This window comes from Mastomys coucha, unplaced genomic scaffold (genome assembly GCF_008632895.1).
Source record: "Mastomys coucha isolate ucsf_1 unplaced genomic scaffold, UCSF_Mcou_1 pScaffold15, whole genome shotgun sequence".
Classification (NCBI taxonomy): domain Eukaryota; kingdom Metazoa; phylum Chordata; class Mammalia; order Rodentia; family Muridae; genus Mastomys; species Mastomys coucha.
The window spans coordinates 12,211,131-12,230,892 of record NW_022196897.1 but is presented as its reverse complement, the minus strand read 5'-3'; the positions used below and the strand labels follow the sequence as shown (position 1 = coordinate 12,230,892).

General features: G+C 44.4%; 1 protein-coding gene across 18 annotated transcripts in view; it reads left to right on the top strand.

The window, feature by feature from the left end:
• Cacna1b (calcium voltage-gated channel subunit alpha1 B) overlaps positions 1 to 19,762 on the top strand; it is a 168,944-nt gene that overhangs the window by 123,210 nt on the left and 25,972 nt on the right. For 13 of the 18 annotated variants that reach the window (XR_004118471.1, XM_031369260.1, XM_031369259.1 and 10 more), the window contains 10 exons: positions 911 to 1,048; positions 1,486 to 1,687; positions 1,954 to 2,118; positions 3,116 to 3,226; positions 3,591 to 3,674; positions 9,736 to 9,741; positions 13,752 to 13,868; positions 14,213 to 14,278; positions 15,406 to 15,497; positions 17,704 to 17,848. Coding sequence is in view for 17 of the 18 variants with exons in the window: in XM_031369260.1 (XP_031225120.1) it covers positions 911 to 1,048; positions 1,486 to 1,687; positions 1,954 to 2,118; positions 3,116 to 3,226; positions 3,591 to 3,674; positions 9,736 to 9,741; positions 13,752 to 13,868; positions 14,213 to 14,278; positions 15,406 to 15,497; positions 17,704 to 17,848 (1,126 nt within the window). In the remaining variant the exon portion in view is untranslated. The remainder of the gene's footprint in view (positions 1 to 910; positions 1,049 to 1,485; positions 1,688 to 1,953; positions 2,119 to 3,115; positions 3,227 to 3,590; positions 3,675 to 9,735; positions 9,742 to 13,751; positions 13,869 to 14,212; positions 14,279 to 15,405; positions 15,498 to 17,703; positions 17,849 to 19,762) is intronic. The other 5 variants (XM_031369258.1, XM_031369265.1, XM_031369257.1 and 2 more) reach the window with 1 other exon arrangement.

Here is a 19,762-nt window from a genome sequence, read left to right as displayed (position 1 = left end):
AGATATTTGATCCATTTTAAAAATTAGCTTGTATTTTGGTATTGATTTTACTTGTATTTTACATGTTCTAAATGCAAGTTTTCAGGTTGATAAAGATTAACAATAGTTTCTCCGATTGTTTGGATCATCTTTTCAGTTTCAGCTTCTTTCCTCTTTCTTGAGACAAGATCTGAGATGGAGCTCACTACCCTGTTTCAGCTTCCTGAATGCTGGATTGAAGGCGTGTACCGCTACACCAAGAGCGCCCTTATTTTAAAAATGACTTATTATATTTATTTGGGGATGGTGGTGCATGCCATCCTATCCATGTTAGAGGACACTTTGTGGGAGTTGGTTCTCTTCTTCCTTCACATGTATCTTAGGGATTGTCTTGACAGAGTCTACTCTTACCCACTAAGCCAGCTCACCTGCTCTCTCTTACCTTTTTATAGTGTTTTTTGAGACACAAAAGTTTTAAATGTTGCTAAAGTACAACTTTCCTTCACCTCTTTTGTTGCTCATGATTTTGGTATCTACCTAAGACTTCATTCCCAAATAAAGATTAACCATGTATTTTCTTCAAAGACCTATACAGATTTGATACCAATGTTTACATTTTTGGTCCAATTTTTTTTTCAATCTTAATAAAAGCTTATTATAAAAAAAAAATCGCACAATGAAACCAACTAGCTCTAAAGTCTACACATCTCCATGATAAAGATTTGGTAGTCAGAGTGGCCCAATTTTATGAACTTTGTGGTGATGTTTGAGTGGTGGGTTTGCGACTGTCTTACCACTACCATTGAAAAGACTTCTCTTTCCATATGGAATGGTCTTGGTGAATTTTCAGCAGCCATTTGACTATAACTACAACATGGGTATTTGAACTGATTACCGTTAACTGCCTTTGTCTGCTGTTTCTTGTCTCTAGGGGTCAATATTTGGATTATGAGAAGGAAGAAGTAGAAGCCCAGCCAAGGCAGTGGAAGAAATATGACTTCCACTATGACAATGTGCTCTGGGCCTTGTTGACGCTGTTCACGGTGTCCACAGGAGAGGGGTGGCCCATGTGAGTGCCAAACTAATCGTGGTAGCTAGTTAGGCACGGGTACACTGAGGCAGAGTCTGTGTGGTTTCCCTACTTCTCACCCCATGATGAGGTCAGGTGTGGTATAGATACGAGCCCTGTCCCTCTCAGGAAAAACTGAGTTTCATCCCTGAGATAGAAGAATGAACCACATTCCTGGGGTAAGACTCAAGCCCTTTCTAGGAAGGGCCCTGTCCCTGAGGTGGAGCCCTATTCTCAAGATGCAGACCTGCATCTTCTCTCTGAGGTCTGACACTGAGGTGTGACCCTAGCCCCATCCCTGAGCTACAGAGATAATATAGCACACTTGAAGTACAGCCCTGAGTTCCATTTCTTATGTGCAGATCTGAGCCCTACCCCAGAGTACAGACCCAAGCTCCCTTGGAAGCTCTCCTGAAGTCTGCTCTCCCCTTACTTAGGGTGCTGAAACACTCTGTGGACGCTACCTATGAGGAGCAGGGGCCAAGCCCCGGGTTTCGGATGGAGCTTTCCATCTTCTATGTGGTCTACTTTGTGGTCTTCCCTTTTTTCTTTGTCAACATCTTTGTGGCCTTGATCATTATCACCTTCCAGGAACAGGGGGACAAGGTGATGTCTGAATGCAGCCTGGAAAAGAATGAGGTAGGTCAATGCTGTGTGGGATCCTGGGACATAGGCACTCTGGGCAAGATTACCAGTCTCTTCTATATGGGCATGGCTTGTGGCTGGCATAGGCAGGGCCTCTTTTTTTCTGCAAATAGAGACTACAGATCAGTTGGGCCTACTTGGAGGGAGCTTAGCTGCCTCTACTGTTTTCTCTTCTCTGGGCTCCCTGAAAGGGAATAGTGAGAAAGTTCCAGTTGGAGTGGGCAATGCTTTGAGTTCATGGCTCCCTTCTCTCCCTACAGAGGGCTTGCATTGATTTTGCTATCAGCGCCAAGCCCCTGACACGGTATATGCCTCAAAATAAGCAGTCATTCCAGTATAAGACATGGACATTCGTGGTCTCTCCACCCTTTGAGTATTTCATCATGGCTATGATAGCCCTCAACACAGTGGTGCTGATGATGAAGGTATGTGAGGCCCACCATGGACTTGCTAGGCATTGTTGTGTGTGAAGAGCCAGGGTAGACATGTTCTCTCTCTCTCTCTCCCTCTCTTTCTCTCTCTCTCTATCTCTCTCTCTCTCTCTCTCACACACACACACACACACACAGACACACAGACACACACAGACACACAGACACACACAGACACACGCAGACACATGCAGATGTACACAGACACACACAGACACACACACACTGTCACAGACACAGATATGTGCAGATATACACACACATATATACACACACATTCATTCAGTCTCTCTCTTCCCTCCCCCCAACCCATCACTTCTCTTTCCTATTCACTCCAGATAGGGAACCCATAACAGACCAAGTAACAATTCTACCAAAGTCTAACTAAGTGAACCAACCGATAAATTTTTATTGGGGTTACCTGTAAGATTATGAGTGAGAGGTTCCTTGCAGAAACAGGGACAGAGCAAATGTGGCTCTGTCACCAAAAAACTTACCTCAACATAAGTTATGACTCCCAAAAGCTGTAACTGAGCACATCTTGCAGGCAGCTCAACATGTCTAAGAACCTCCTCTCTAACTAGACTGGTCGGGGCCCCTCCCCAAGCAGTTGTTTACTGTTTCTGTAATCCTGGCGAGGAACCCTTATGGATCTTGTAAATTTCAGCTTTCTCTGACATAGGAAATCTGCTTAGAGGGAATGTTTGAATTAGGAGAAGACTGCTGTAAAACTTGGGTATGGGTCTTATTTTGAGGCCCAGAGATAGGTTTCCTTGCTGGCACAAGTTGTCTATGCGATCCATTCTCTCTGATTTGTTGCTGAGGCACTGAAAAGGTTATAGAAGACCTGGAAAGAGTAAGAGGAGGTGACCCAGATATGGGCAGATGTAGATATTTCTCTACCCATTGTGTAGTCAGGAAATTATGTTGCTTCCAGTTGGGTGCTGGGGCTAGTGCATCCACAACCATCAGCCCTTATTTCTTTGGGCAGTTCTATGATGCACCTTATGAGTATGAGTTGATGCTGAAATGCCTGAACATTGTCTTCACATCCATGTTCTCTATGGAATGCATACTGAAGATCATCGCCTTTGGGGTATTGGTATGTGTCTCACCTTGTTCTTTGCTTTGTGATGAGCTGCATTCTGGCATCTTCCCCTTTCTTGAATGGCCTTTGCAGCACTTATAATTATAACACTGTGAGCGTCCAAGGAAGAGCTGCTTTGCTCTCAGTTATGACACTGGAGTCTTGCCCTGCCTTGGGCTGGGAGTCAGGCAAGCCTGAGGTTCTCCTTCCTGAACCTTTAGCTCTCAGTTATGCCTATACCCAGCCTGGAAGTATTTGCATGCCTGCTGTGACATCTGCTTGTCATTGGCCTTATGTTAAGCATCTATTACTCTTGACCACTACCCTTGGCTTCTTGCCTAGGGAAGCCATCAGCACTGACTGCCCTCTTTTTCTCTAGAACTACTTCAGAGATGCCTGGAACGTCTTTGACTTTGTCACTGTTTTGGGAAGTATTACTGATATTTTAGTAACAGAGATTGCGGTAAGTAGCATTTCCTGTCCCCCATTCAGGGTCCAAAGTGGCTTCCTTCTAGAGGGTTGTCCCTTAGGTATTTTCCCAGGTTCCACTGTAACTGCCTTATCATGAGCCCCTAGGAGTTTCAGGATGGGTCACTGTTACTGCTGGTCTCCAGAGATGGAGCTGGATGACTGGGTGTTGGGTCAGCAATTGCTGTTTTTAGATAAGAATGTAGTTCTGGGGTTGGAGAGATGGTTCAGTGATTAAGAACACTGACTGCTCTTGGAAAGGACCTAGGTTCAATTCCCAGCACCCACGGGGAGGCTCACAACCATCTATAACTTCAAATCCAGGGAATCTGACAACCTCTCCTTCCTTGGACACAAGACATGCAGGTGGCACACAGCCATGCATGTAGACAAAACATTTATACACATCAAATAAATCTTTTTAAAAGTGGTTCTCAGAGTTCGAGTTGGTAGCCTAAGAATCTCTTGAAGCTCCATGGTAACAGCTGACCAAGAACATGGGAATCCAAGATGTATGTGCGCATGTGTGTTGGATGTATTTAATAGCTTGGCATCATGAGTCTATAATCCAAACCCAGTAAGAATTTATAATCTAGCAAGAATGTATATTATTAAGTCTGTACTTCTCTATTTAGAGATTCTTCCATTAAACAAATGATAACCCTGAGCGTGATGGCTCACACTTTTAATCCCAGCACTTGGGAGGCAGAGGCAGGCAGATCTCTGAGTTCAAGGCCAGGCTGTTCTCCTATCTCAGCCTTGCTATTAGTAGGACTGTTTATTTGATGTTTTTACACTATGGTTTTCAGAACAGTTTAAATATTTCAAAATTATTTATACAGCCAAAAGAAACATAAGCAATTAACTTGTGAGGTGGCTTATAAGAGAACAACAAAGAGTGAGACTGAATGCTTTGCTTGATGTTTGTAACTATTATATCAATTTTGAAGAAGAGAACTTTATGTTACTCTTTTTCTGAGATGAATGCTTTTCAGAATCATCACAGCCAATGAACCAGATTCTTACTGCACCTAATGTCTGTGCCACCCTCCAAGCAGAACCATTGTTCATTGAAACAGTTGGTGAATGACTTTATGGATAGACCATCTTAATACCTACACTATTTCTTAAGTGAATGTAACCTGTTCTCTGTGGGCTAAGAATGATGACAATCACTCCAGTCAAATAGCTTTGACCATAGCAGGAAATCTGTATCCAAAAATGGTGCCTACAATTTACTCCTTGGTACAGCAGAACTGTCAACTCTCAGCTTAGCTACTAGGGAGGTAAAATCCTTTGGTGATGTGAGGGGCATTGAAGTACAGTCTTATTACAATGAACTCCAATGTCTAAAAATTGTTCTTATTGGGCTTGTACCACAGTAAAAGCCAAGATTTTAAACTCTACTAAAAACAAAACAAACAAACAAAAAGACTTTATCTACTTATGTTCATTTAAAAAAAAACTAGTAGTGATGTATCATTTTAAAATATACAGCTAATATGTTTGGAGTTATTTAAAATTTATATTGAGAAAAAATATGTATTTTCAGTATTGCTGCAGACAAACATCTACATAAGACTGTTTAATTGGTTGTTTTATATCAAACAACTTTTATACTACTTATTTTTATTGTTACAATATTTTATAAATTTTAAAGAATGTGACAAAATAAAAGATATTGTAGGTATTGAAGGGAGGGGTCTCTGGGAGGAGTTGAGGTACAAAAGGCAAAGAAGAATGTGATGTAATTCTATTTACTTAAAATATGTTTTTAAATGTTAACAAATTCAGATAAACTGAAATTATGTATCTTTTCTCATCATACTGCAATAAAACTTAAATCAATTAAAAAACAAAAGAAGACAAGAAAAATAATAAAATATATAAGGATTAGATAATGAATAAGCAAAACTGTGATTATACACAGATATTATTATCTATGGACAGATCCTAGAATAATCTAATTAGTTGTTTAGCAAGATTGCTAAATATACAGTTACTTCATAATAAATAACATGTGTCAGTCACATTTCATTACAAGGACAGTCATCATAGCCATGACCTTTACAAAACAAAATCTTTATATTTAAAAATCACTAAGCTATAGTGAAAGGTAATACAGACCACTTATATAAATGAAGCTATATATAATGCTAATTGGCATCATAGTTATTGATTTCCCGCAGACTAAGAGCAGGTTAGGCAAACCACAATAAAAATATCAGTGTTTTTTTGTTTATTTGCTTCAAAAAATTTCACTCTGCTTTAAAATGTACAGGAAAGTGCAGAAACCCTTAAGGATAGAGATTCTTAGGAAGATGAACAGGTAGGTGTAGCTGTGTGACCTGGCATAATCTGTCCCTATCAGTAGTGAGGACTGATGTAAAACTGAGATCATTAAGAGCATTTGGATTAATTAGATCAGGATTAGTGTGGTAATCAATGGAAAGAATTAGGAAACTAGAATCAGTACTCTCTTCTGTATAGAAGCATGTTGTGATGTGGTTGATTGTGGTCTGTGGGAACACCTGGAACACTTCAGACACTGGTGTGTTAGATGGCCAGAGTCAGTGCCCCTCACTCCTTCACTCCTCTCTCTCTCTTTCTCTTTCTCTCTCTCTCTCTCTCTCTCTCTCTCTCTCTCTCTCTTTTTCTCTCTCTGTTCTCTCTCTCTTTCTCTCTCCCCTCTCTCTCCCTCTCCCTCTCTCTCTCTCTCCCTCCCTTCCTCACTCTGCCCCCCTCTCTTTCTCTCTCTCCCCTCTCTCTCCCTCTCCCTCTCTCCCTCCTTCCCTCACTCTGTGCCCCCCTCTCTCTGTTCTCTCTCTCTCTGTTCTCTCTCTCTCCCTCCCTCCCTCTGTCCCTCCCTCTCTCTCTCTTTCTTTCTCTCTCCCTCCTTCCTTAAATATAACACTAAAACTTTACTGTTCATAAAATAAATACAGAAACTTATCCCTAAGACCTTGAGATTGAATTATTTGTTGAGCAAAATGTAGAACAACCAGCCATATTTGGAAGGAGGTCCTTCAGGTTCAACTTCTGTTCACTACTCTGTACAGGGAATAGCAGGAAGTTGTGCTATCACCATGAGCAGGGAGTATATAGCCTTGTGTCAAAGCATAACTTGGGCTTCTATTTAGAGTAAGCAGTTTTGTACAGGGGTATAATATAATCTGGATATTAAGACATGCATCAAGCTGCTTTGTTGGGAATGAGGCACAGTAGCTGTCTTCATTGGGCTCTCCCAGAATCAGAGCCTAAGGCAAGAGTTTCATGCAAAGTTTTCATTTGGAAGTTAAACTTGGAAATACTAGTAGGGAAGTAGGGAGTGCCAGAGAACAGAGTGGCCAGCTACAAAAGGTATTTACTAAAGAGGTATTTACTCATAGGGAGTTCCGAGTGAGAGTGGACATACCTATCATTCTGTCAATAGACAATGAAGTTGAGGGAGTCTTTATCAGTTTCTGTTAGTTACTAGCTAAAGGTTCCTAGGAGATTGGCCAGGGAATAGCCAACTTCTGGAAGTTCCTAGGAACCCTTCCACCCCCAACCCACGGGAAAGAAGTGAATCCTGTTTTGGGTTCTGGTCCTGAGATGCTGAGGTCTCTGGGACATGTATACTGTGCAACTTTCTCCTAGGAGTCAGGTTTTGGAATTGTGGGGTGAACTGTGGGTGAGAACTTATTGAATTCTAACTATAATTTGAAGACAGAGCAGTGGGTGAACCAGATGTGGCCACGAAAAATGAGGCAAAGTGATATGAGCTGTGTGGTCTAAGCACTTGGGAAATGGATTACTATGACTAGAACTGGGAAAGACATACAGATGGTGTGATTGATGATGTGTGTATCCCAGGATCAGGTTTGTTGAGGAAGATTGAGGTTTAGCTGGACATCTTAGGTTTGAATTTCCTGATGTACTTCCTTGAGGCTGTTGGGCAAATAGACCTGGAGTTCAGTCAAGAAAGCCAGGCTGGTTGCATGAAATTTGTGGTAGTGAGTATATAAAATGGTATTAGATATGGAAGACTGAATGAAGTCAATGAAGGATGAGTGGCTGAGTATTGGGACATTCCAACAGTAGTGACCAAGGAGATGAGCAGGAGCCAGCCTAGGAGGCTACAGAAGTGGGTCATGGAAGGTTCCCAGAAACAAGGACATTCTGTGAGGAAGAAAAACACACACAAAAATGGCCAGTTTACAAGTTAGAAACTGTAAATGGCCAATTAGCATAGGAGAAGGTAGCCAACCTGATTTGTAATCAGAGAAGTACAACCTGAAGACATTGAACTGCTGTTTGTCCTAACTGGCCTGTCAATGACTAGACATTCTAATGCTCAGGGTGGACAGGATATAGGCCATTTAAAACTCACACAGTTGTCAACTGTATAACCTATATGGAAAACTTTACACTAGCTCTTCATATGGATGCCACAGTAACACAGAGATACACATACCATCACCGGTGGAATGTGTCAACTGTTGGGGTGTATTAATCCTGAGAAGACAGTGGTGTAAGTACATAAGTGACACCTACATCAGTGTGGATGCTACTCATTATTAGAGCCATGTTTGAACAAGTCCAACAGTTTACACAAGCTACCATTGCAAAGGCCAAGAGTAAGCAAGCACATAATGAATGCATCTTAAGAGTTTATGGTAAAACTGTAAGGACAAGCAAATATTGGTAAGAATTAATGATTGCTACCACATCTAGATATCAGCAAGAGAGGCAGGGAGAATTCAAAAGTGATGGTGATAGTTTTTAGACTGAAGGGTGAACACGTGGGTATTTATTTTTATTTTTCTTCAGATTAATATACTTGTTTGTATATATTTCACAGCTTTACAACGCTAATGATGCAATTATTGCAAAAAGAAAAACTGAACCTGGCATTTAAACAGAAAAGCAAAGTGTTTTGTCTTTTAGTTCCTGGTCTTAGAGAATCTGAAAGTCAGAGCATCTCACCCTGAAGTATTAGTCCCAGCGTGGTTTCTGAGGAAGAAACTTGCTGCTTTTCTGTGTACTGCCTCCCTAGAAACAGGATTCTTTATTTACCAGATAAAGCGATCCAAGCATCAATAGACTCCTAATTGTAAGGACAGTGTTGGGTTTCCACATCTCCTTTCCTAGAGAGAGACCTGAACTGCTGATTGCTGGAAATACCTAAAAAGAGGGGTGCAGGCAAGGGCCAGAAGCTGCTGGCTACCATCACTGCAGTGTGGAGCTTTGTTCCAGGTAGAGGTCTGTGGTGCAAAAGCAAAATTAGCCAGCCATCCTGTGCCGTGCGGTTGCATGGCTAGCTGTGGCGGCCTCTGATTGCGTATGGTTTGAAGCATCACAAGACTTAGTTGCCAGCAGGGCTGCTGGGAGGCTGGGAGCATGATGGTTGGGAGCCAAGTATTATGAAAACTCAGCCACTTGCTCTTGGAGCTCAGGCTATGCCTGGAGGAGATGGGAAGAAAGGAAAGCCATCGTTGATCAGCATTCTCTGTGTGTATGTTTCATTTTATACGTTTTCTTTGCAAATGCCCCTTTTCCTTAGGCAAAAATTTGAGTGTCAGTTTCCTTCCCCAATTTAAAAACCAGCAGATATTGCAAGGGTGCCTAGAAGAGGGCTCTGAGCGTTCATAAAACTGACATTGATTTCTTTGCCTGGAAATAAAAATAATAACAGTAAATGTCTGTAACTCATCTTTGGATTTGCATTACAAACAAAAATGCAAATGGATCCCATTGTCTGCATAACCTATAGATTTCAAAAAAACGTGCTTTGAATGGATACACTTTCAGAAAATTCTGTGGTTTAACAAAAGCCTGTGTTTCTAGTTACTATTCAGAGCTCGAGTTTCTGCTTCTGTTGGTGACTCATCTTCTCTTTTGTTTCTTGTTTTTTTGTTCTTGATTTACCTTAACCTACCTGCTGACTCACGCCATCCAACCAACATACAATGCGAAAACCCATGTCTCCGTCTGTATGTTGTGCACCTGCTGCTCAAACCACCCCAATTTGTAAATAATATGCAAATACCCATCCATGAAAACATCACATATAGGAAACGGTTGGTTTCACAACTTTAAAGTTCTTACGTGTCTTTTCTCTGCTTGTTCGGCTCCTTTTCTCCTGTTTCGTGGTTTCTGCCCACTGCCTTCAGAGGCATGAGCAAGATTTCACTGTGCTTAGTCACCTCTGGCCTAATTGTGTGCTTTCTAAAGCAGCAAGGGTTTCTCAAGACTTCTAAGATGGTCTTTTGATCTGTCTGAGGAGAGGAAGTGGGTTTTGGGAGGCAGGGGTAATTAGCAGTACTGAGGGCAGATCTTTCTGCTGAAACTCAGTCAAATTTGAGTTTTTGTCAAATACATCTGGTCCTCGACCCTGTGGCTCCATGGTTTCTGTTGCATACTTACCTCTTATGCTGTGCCCCCATCTCACTAACACAAAGAGAACATTGAGACTTGCCAAGATGGCCTCTGGTCAAGACCCCATGCATTAATCTTGGTTTCTATTGCTGTGATAAAACAAAATGATCAAGGCAACTTACAGAAGGAAAAAGTTATTTGGGACTTAACACTGCAAAGTGATAGGAGTCTATCACCATAATAACAGGGAATATGAGGAGGGCAGGTGGGCGGGCAGGCAGGGATGGACTGGAGCAGCTACAAAGAGCTCACATTTCAAACCATAAGATGAAGGCAAAGTGATGCAATCCCTTTGACACCTCAAAGCCTACCCCTAGTGGCATACTTCCTCCAGCAAGGCCATACCTTCTTATCCTCCCCAAACATCCCTAACTGGAGGCTGTTCAAATATCCTATGGCTGTTCAAGTATTCCAATGTCCAAGACCTACAGGGGACATCTTCAAACCACCGCACCCCAGTAGCAGAACTCCTTTGTAGACAGGACCTCCTAAGAGTGTCAGAGTTGAGGCAATAAGGTTTAGGGAGAGTTTGCCGACTAGTATTCCATCATTCAGCACAGTTTGTGTAGGGCCTGAATAGGAGGAGGCTCTGCCCTAGTGTGTTAGAACATGTGGATACCCATCCATATCCATTTGTATAGCATAGATCTGCAAGTATACCTTGCTCAGGCTCCTGTGGACCTCAAGGGCCTCTTCTGGAGTTTAACAGCAGCTCGTTTTCTATTGAGGCTATGGAAGTTCATCCACACAGGCTGATATTTAATTCTGTTACAGAGGCTGAATGCTTCATGTAGAGTTTTTTTTTTTTTAAACATTTATTTTATTTCATTTTTATGTGTATGAGTACACTGTAGCTGTACAGATGACTGTGAGCCATTATGTGTGTGGCTGCTGTTGATCTCAGGACCTCTGCCGGCCCCACTCACTCTGGCGTAATTTTCTGCAGCTGTCTTCAGACGCACCAGAAGAGGGCGTCCGATCTCATTATGGGTGGTTGTGAGCCACCATGTGGTTGCTGGGATCCGAACTCAGGACTTTTGGAAGAGCAGTCAGTGCTCTTACCCGCTGAGCCATCTCGCCAGCCCCTCATGTAGAGTTTTATAACTGGAATTATACCATGATCCTGCAGAAACACCCATGGCATGTTTTCTTTATGGCCTCCAGACAGGCCACATGGTTTCACCTTCCTGTCTCTTATTTTCCTCTTTATAGCATACATGAGCACCTAATGTCTATCTGCCTCTTTCCCTCTCCTCCCCACTCAAAATCTGTCCCCTTTAGAATGAAGGAAAGAGAGTGGCTGGTTTGGAGCTGCAGGATTTTATTCTCTGGTATGGTGTTTGACCAGCAGGTGTCCAGAGATCTGGGCTTTATGCTCAGGTGACATTGAGGAACAAGTTTTCTCTGTCTTGTGACTAACTAGAGGCCATAGTAGGGTTGGATTCTTGTTGGGAGTGTCTTACAATGTACTTTCAGCACCCCCCCCCCCAATTATCCCTATAGATACCTCTGTTGTTTCTAGGTTGTAAGCAAGGAGGCTGAGGAAAAGTGTTAGGGACTCAAGGTCAATGGTCCTTACATAGTGAGACTACCCATGGCTTAGTGAAGTGAAAAAAAGGACAATTCTGCTAGTGGAGCCACTTCCTATGCAACAGAAACTATGGGTCTTGGGAGAACAGATCATGTGTGCTCACCACCAGTGAGATGAGCAAGCCAGAGGTGAAGGCACAGGGCGCACAGCTGTGTGCTTGTAGTCCATTGCCACCCTGCATGTGCTCAGCATGGTGGTGCCTAACCCACTGCTCTGTGCTTGGGGCATCACCATCTTGTCTCATGGCACTCTAGGGTTGCCTGTCCATCATCACTGCCTTGTCTGGTCCTGAGTAGTACGGAGCTCCCAAGAGAAAGTCTGGGAGAGGGATGTGAACCTTTGTTGACAAAGTAGAGATGACTGTGGTTCAGTCTTGGGTTCACACCCCCAGATCATCTAGGCTTTTCCAGGGTCTCCTCACCAACCCTGTTGTCTTCTGCCCTTCCTTTTCTACAGGCAAGCCTTTGTTTTCCTCCAAATCTTCAGGAAGTCTTCTCTGTGACAGGTTCCTTAGTACAGACTGCTTTGATGTGAGCAAGCGTTGTATTATTATAAACCGTGCCCCTCAAAACAAGCTGAACAGATAGTTTCAAAGTAGAATCCCAGAGAAGGGCAGGTAACTTGTCCCCTCACCTGCTCATCTTGTTCAAAGGGCTCTTGGTGTTGGACAGTAGTTCTTGGCCACCATGTCTAGTAGTGAGACTCTGTCCTCATTTCAATTTAAGATCGGCCAGGCTGTGTCACCTTTCAGAGCCATGCTCTGAGGTGATATTTGCCTCCTTGTTGATTTGGACATAGTTTGGGCCCCCTTTGTATCCATACACCCTTCTACATATTGTTTCGAGGGCTACAACATCCTGCCCAGAGCCACCTGATTTAAGGTGTCTATCCCCACTATTTGCATAGACAGTGCAAAAACGCTGTTATTCTGGTTGAGAACCATAAATGGCTATCCCCAGGAGTGGGAGCGATAGACAAGGCAGATGTGTCCATTGGAAATAAGTGTGAAACCCAACCCCTGTGGAATGTATGCTCTGCCAAGATGGGCAGCCCTGGAGCGTCTTCTCAGACTTGCCCTGCCACTCTCTGCATGCGCTGACTGGTTCTACTGTTTCATTTAACACATCTGTTCTCATTCCTTTTTGTTTGTCACTGAATTTGACAACACAAATATGTATGAGCTTGAGCTGCTTGCATACTGACAAATGCCAAATGAAATGGCAGGAAGTTGCTTTCAGGTAATAGTATAGGAACCTGGTATCTAAACAGGCAGAAAACATCTGGCTCCACAGGTACCCATTGCAATACATGGATACCTCCCCAGATCCAGAACTCTGAAAAGGCCTGCCAATAATTCAAGGTGCCCAGGGTCAGGTAATCTTTGGAGTGTGGGATTTAATGCTCTTGTGCGTGTGTGTGTGTGTGTGTGTGTGTGTGTGTGTGTGTGTGTGTGTGTGTGTGTGATTGGTTTTGAACCCCTGATTGAGGGAGAAATGCCAAATGTCCTGGGTTCTCTAGAGCAGAGGCTCCTTTGGCAAGAACAGCAGTAACCATACATGTCCCTTTATGAGAATGCTTGCTGATGCCTGGACAAGTCCCAGAGAAACCTCAGACAGGCAAGGCCTTTACTGATTGATCCCAGAAAGAAAGATTGGCTGGTAAGCTCAGGAAGGGGACACTTCAGGAATGCCCACTGGGGCGTAGCTGGTCAGTTGGACAGTATTAGAGACTCCTAGGTGACCTCCCAGCACTACCTGACAGAAGGGAAGGACTTCGGAAGCTTTTCTTTATGCCCCTTACTGTTGGGGAGTGGCCCTAGTGTGAAGAGACTTTTCTCTGACTTGCCTCATGAGAAGTAATTTATAGTGGTAAATTACTTTGGGAAGGTTTTCTGGCAGCCAGCTGCTGCTTAGACTAAAGCAATGACTCGATTTTTATTTCTCTTCATACATTTCTTCTGGGTCACAGGGACTTGGGAAAGAGTTTGTAGGATGGAAGCAGCCTGTCTGCCCTTTTTGAGAGCGATTCAAAAGATTTGGAAACAGTGCTTCTTTTTTGCAGAACAACTTCATCAACTTGAGCTTCCTTCGCCTCTTCCGGGCAGCACGGCTGATCAAGCTGCTTCGTCAGGGATATACCATCCGCATCCTGTTGTGGACCTTTGTCCAGTCCTTTAAGGTAAAGCAGGGCCCGTGTGGGGCCTGGACAGCTCCCTTTGGGCATTCTTTACCATGCTTCCTCTCTTCCACCCAGAGTGGACCTTCCTCTGGAAGGCTGAGTCGGGGTAGGTCATGTGTGCCTCTTTGGCATCTGTTCATCCTGGTGCGGTTTTCTAAAGACATGGTGACTGAGCAGCAGGTTGATTTGCGAATGCCCCTATAACTCCGAGCTAGGCTTATGCTCTTGAGTCACAGATGAGCAGTCAGGGCCACTTGCTGCTGGCAGGACTCAGTGGTCAGTGGGTGGAGTTGGGCCAGGCTGAGGTGGGCTGCCCTGGGGCTGACGTGCTCATGTGTCCCCAGGCGCTGCCCTACGTGTGCCTCCTCATCGCCATGCTGTTCTTCATCTACGCCATCATCGGCATGCAGGTGGGTGCCACCTGCCCACACTGGATTGGACACAGGTCTCCTGTCGCTGTCATTAAGTGATCATGATACAATGAGGTTATCATTAACTGTGAAGCAGACACGGTGTAAACGCTGAGTGAACTAACCCTCAGAAACACTGCTTGATGGCAGAGGAGAGACCAAGGCAGCACCGTGGGGGCTCAGCAACCCCTTCACCCAGTCCTGCTTCTCTGGGAAGCTGTGTTTTGGTATTTTTGAAAGCGAGGTCCAGCAGGGATTAGGATGCTGAGGCACGTGCTTATTTTAGATTGGCATCTGACTGACAGCCGTTGTGTTGTCTGGCAGCCAACATCCTTTTCAGGCCAGATGTTCCTGACAAAATTTTTCCCAGTGTGTAAGCAGAATCCCACAGATCATTGAACTTGACAAAACTTAGTTTTTCTTTTCTTTTGTCAGAGAACACTGTGCTAATTATTTGGGGAAAAGAACATTCAAAAGCTGTAAATCAGCAGCCTGGCTGCAGGATCTGGCCACTTCCTCACAGTGTAGAGGAAGTGGGTTGAGTATTGATCTGGGATGGGAGGTGCCAAAGTCTTGAGCTTTGGCTGAGTTCTAAAACTCATTTCGGATTGAAGTTTTCTGAGATCTGGTGCTACTTAAAGTAAACATGCATGCTTTATGTTGCTTTTACTTATGGGTATTCACTAGCATGTGTTTCCCTGATCTTTGTGGAAATATGACAGTTTATAGACTTTCAGTTACAGTCTGAGTATTAAACTTAGCATGGCTCTTGACTCATCTGTATTTCTCACCCTGAAAACATCCTATCGGATTGCCCCAAAGCCTAATGTGCTGTTTGTCCCAGAGATTCCAAAGAACACTTCCTGAGCCGTTACCAACCTACCTGAACGGCACTTACTCAAAGCAGAGCCCAGACCCAAATCATTTGTCCTGGTTGCTCAGACTTGCATCCGGGGGTAGCCTCAGCACCCCAGCTGCACACACTGAAGCAGAATGCATGAGTGTGTTTCACTAAAAGCTTGTCTGTGCTTGTGCCGTCCACAATATTGCATGCACACTTTTACCTAGTCTACTGGTCATGGCCCCCAACATTCAGCATGTATACTCTGTTATTTTCTCCATTTCAGGTTTTTGGAAACATTGCCCTTGATGATGACACCAGTATCAACCGACACAACAACTTCCGGACATTTCTGCAAGCCTTAATGCTGTTGTTCAGGTGTGCTGGTTTGTAGCCTATAGAACATGTCCACTCTTCACTTGTGACAGAGGGTTTGTTCCATGCATAGAGCAATTCCCTTCCAACACCAAAATTTTGCTGTCTCTGTCAAGTAAGCTTGTGCATTATTTGCTTTCTATTTATTCTTCCCAAAGGGCTCTTGTCTACTGTCTTAGTCAGGGTTTCTATTCCTGCATAAACAGCATCACCAAGAAGCAAGTTGGGGAGGAAAGGGTTTATCCAACTTACACATCCACATTGCTGTTCATCACCAAAGGAAGTCAGGACTGGAACTCAAGCAGGTCAGGAAGCAGGAGCTGATGCAGAGGCCATGGAGGGATGTTCCTTACTGGCTTGCTTCCCCTAGCTTGCTCAGCCTGCTTTCTTATAGAATCCAGGACTACCAGCCCAGGGATGGCACCACCCACAAGGGGCCCTCCCCGCTTGATCACTAATTGAGAAAATGCCTAACACCTGGACCTCATGGAGGCATTTCCTCAAGGGAGGCTCCTTTCTCTGTGATAACTCCACCTGTGTCAAGCTGACACACAAAACCAGCCAGTACATCTACCTTGGCCTCCAGATAGACAGAAAAGAAGTATATGTAGGAGGGACTCCAGTGGCCCCTGTGCCAACCCAGCCTCTACCATACTGTTTCTGCTCCCAGAAGGTGTCCAGAGGTGGTACAGTCTAGGAGGTTAGAGGTACTTGGCAAGGTCTCATTTGACATGCTGGTATCATACTGTCTACCCAATCACCATATTGGTCACCTCCATCAATGGATGAAGGACAGACTGGGTCCTGAGAGGGAGTTCTCAGCTAGTCAGTGGCACAGGAACCCAACTTACTCAAACTGGTGGTGTGAGTGGACTTCTGGTCTTTGCCCTTCCCTCATTGCTCTCACTGGTACTGGTGCCCTGGACTCCTGGTGCCTTCAGAAAAGTAGGTGACACTCAGGGTTCAGATGGGCAAGAGGCCCATCTTCATAAGTTATAGGGCTGTAGCCATCCACTCTTGTGTCCCAAGAGTGAGTGTGGGGTAGGAGGGAGGTGTAATGTACCTGTCTGCCTTTGTAGAGTCTTCTGTTTGGCCATCCCTAGCTCCAGACAGAGCAAGCATGCTCTTTGTAGGGATTGATAGTGAGGTATACTGAACTCAGACCCTGCCTTGGAACTCCTTCCTGAGATTCCACTACCTGTGTTCCTGTATGCAGATGTGTCACACAGTCCTGTGGCATCTCTTCCTTGGGCTCATGGCAATTCTGTGGAGAGGAGTGAACACCAGCCTGATTCTCTGAGTGACTTAGAATCTTCAACAGGCATCTTCAGGCTTTCACTTTCCAAAGTCATATTTCTCTAGACTTCAGCAGATAGAGTCATCATATTTCATCATGTATTGATACTATGTCTCGTGACACAGATCTGAAGCAAACCTGTGAAGTCAGCTTCAGTTTGAGGCTTTTGTTCTCAAAGCTTTCTTTTCCTCCTGAGCTTTCTGTCATGAGGAGTACTTCTTCAGTCATGCTGACTCGGATGGGGCAGCATGCCAATAGGAGGCTCCTGAAGCTGCTGACATCAGTGGGCAGTGATCTTTGTTCCTGCCCAGGACCAGCTGTATACACTTACATAGACTTTCTATTGTCTTTGCTGGCCACATGTCTATAAACAAAAGTCCCCAAGAATCCCCAGATGGCTGCTGTGAGTGATTTTGGGATGCCATGGCCAATGTGAAAGTAGACTGAGCACAGAGGGTGTGATGCACAGTGGGAAAGAATCCCCAGGGCACAGGAAAGAGGCGTGAGTTTGGGCTTCTGCAATGACTGACAAGAATCATGGTGAAGGGAAGGGAAGTGCAAAGGCCACCTTCACTCTGGGCCTGCTGGGATGCTGTGAACAGTGTGGGAGCATTTGCTTCAGCACTCCCCAGCGTAGCAAGCTAGCAAGCGACAGATAGACTGACTCCAGAAGAAAGGATTCACTTTTGGACACAAAGGGTATGAGGAAGCTCCCAGTGCAGTAGATCACACCCGGGACTTTCTTGTTAGCAGTCAGCCTAAAAGTCTCCTGTAATCCAGGGTCTGCAGAAACTCAGAAGAGGAGGCTCCCCCTCTGCAGCTCTCCCGAGGGCTCTGCTGGCCAGGCTCTGGGCTCACTGCATAGCTCCCTCTGCTTTTGCCTTTGTGTGCTTACAGCTCTGTCCTTTTCAGGAGTGCCACTGGGGAAGCCTGGCATGAGATCATGCTGTCTTGTTTGGGCAACCGGACCTGCGACCCATATGCCAATGCCATTGAGTGTGGGAGCGACTTCGCCTATTTTTATTTTGTCTCCTTCATCTTCCTCTGTTCCTTTCTGGTAAGTCCCCTTTTGTCCATGTCTGCCTGTCACGGGCCATCTTCTGTTGGTTCCTGATTTTGACCCAGTCTACGTTTATGTCAGTTCCATGCTTAAAGCCTTTGTCCACTGTCTAAGGCAGTTTGGTGAACTGTCTGGGGTAATGAGTAGGTCACATTAGGATCTGGCTGGTTCTTAGGCATTTGGAATCTTGGGAACCTTGGAGCAGGAGCAGGAAGTGACATGCTATATATATCTATAACTTGGCTCTGACTTCTGTTTGGACAGTCAGAGACAGAGCTGCAGAGTAAGCAGGAAGGCTGTTGGGGGAGACAGTGGCTCAAAGGTTTCAAGAACTGGGAAGGACTGATCTACAACTTCAAGTAGAGCTGATTAAAGAAGAGAAAAGAAAGCCACACTGGAATTTTCTAAGCAATAAGTGCAGGTCCCTCCAATGGATACATGAAGCTCTGCAAGCATGGGTTGGAAGGGAATAGAAACACTGTCCAGAACCTGGGGCTGGAGATGTGAGTGAGCTCTCCTGGTACCGATGTGTTTGTGTAGCTGGACTGTCTTCTGAAGTGTGTGGCATAAGCTGCACGAGTCACTCAAGCTAGATGAAGGCCCTGCTACTCAAGCAGGAAGGAGGGCCTGAGTATCTTGGCTCTCCTATATAACCATGTTGCTAAGCAAGCATGGCATAGAGCTGTTTGGATCCCTGGAGCTCCTTGCCCAGTCAGTGTAGCAGAATCCACAAGCTGCAGGTTCAGTGAGAGACCCTGTTTTAAAAAACTGAGGAGGAGAAGTAAAGAAGAAAGACATGATGCCAACCTCTGGCCTATACGTACACACATGCACACACAATGTCCAGTGCCCACACAGTAGAACATGAGCAAGTACACACACTGTACATATATATTCAAGGAGAAAAGGAGGACATATAGTGGGTTCCTGCCTCAAGATTTACCACATCTCTGGAAAAGAGATCCAGAAGTCTGAGTTTTTTCCTTACAAATAAAAGATTTAATTGTTCTCACTTATGCAAATGTATGTCTCACTGTGTAAGTGTGCTCCAAAATGCCAGAAGAGGGCATTAATTCCCTGGAGCTAGAGCCACAGGCAGCTGTGAGCCACCTACATGGATACTGTGAACCCAGCTTCAGTCCTCTGAAAGGCCTACAAGAACCTCTTAACTGCTGAGTCATTTCTCCAACTTCCTCCCCGTTTATATGTATATGTTTTTATGTATGTGTTTCTGTGGGTGTATGCATGTGTGTATGGGGGGTGCATATACATGTGGAAGCCAGAGGCTTACGTCAGGTGTCTTCCTCAGTGGCTCCCTAGCTTACATTTTTTGAAACAGGATCCCCTGCTGAACCTCGAGCTCATCAGTTTGGCTAGGCCGAATGGTCCATGGGCTCCACTACTGTGAAGGTCACAGATATGTGCCTCTGTGCCTGGCTTTTACACTGGTAGTGGGATCTCAAACTCAGCTCTTTGTGTTTCTACAATGGGCACGTTGCCAATGGAATCATTGTTCTAGACTGGAATCTAAGTTTTAGTGAACTATCAGATCACCCTGTAGTTGTGAAACTTTGAGGAACAAGTGAAAGTTGCTGACATCCATGGAAAGAAATAAAAGAAAAGTTAATTAAATGGAGACAGACATCACATGTCCAAGAGTATTATCACAGTGACAGCACTTCCTCAAGTGATGTATAGAATAAATACACCAAAGAAAATCCCAGTGGCTTTGGAGGATAGGCAGAAATAGGAAAGCAGATCTTAAAATCCATGCTCAATTGCCAGGAAATAGCCAACACAATCTTGAAATACATATGCCACGCACACTTGCGTGAAGGCGGTGTCTGAGGCGTAAACTTCAAGGAAAGTCAGTCTCCTGCCTCCGCATTATCGCCTGGCACCCCAAACTCA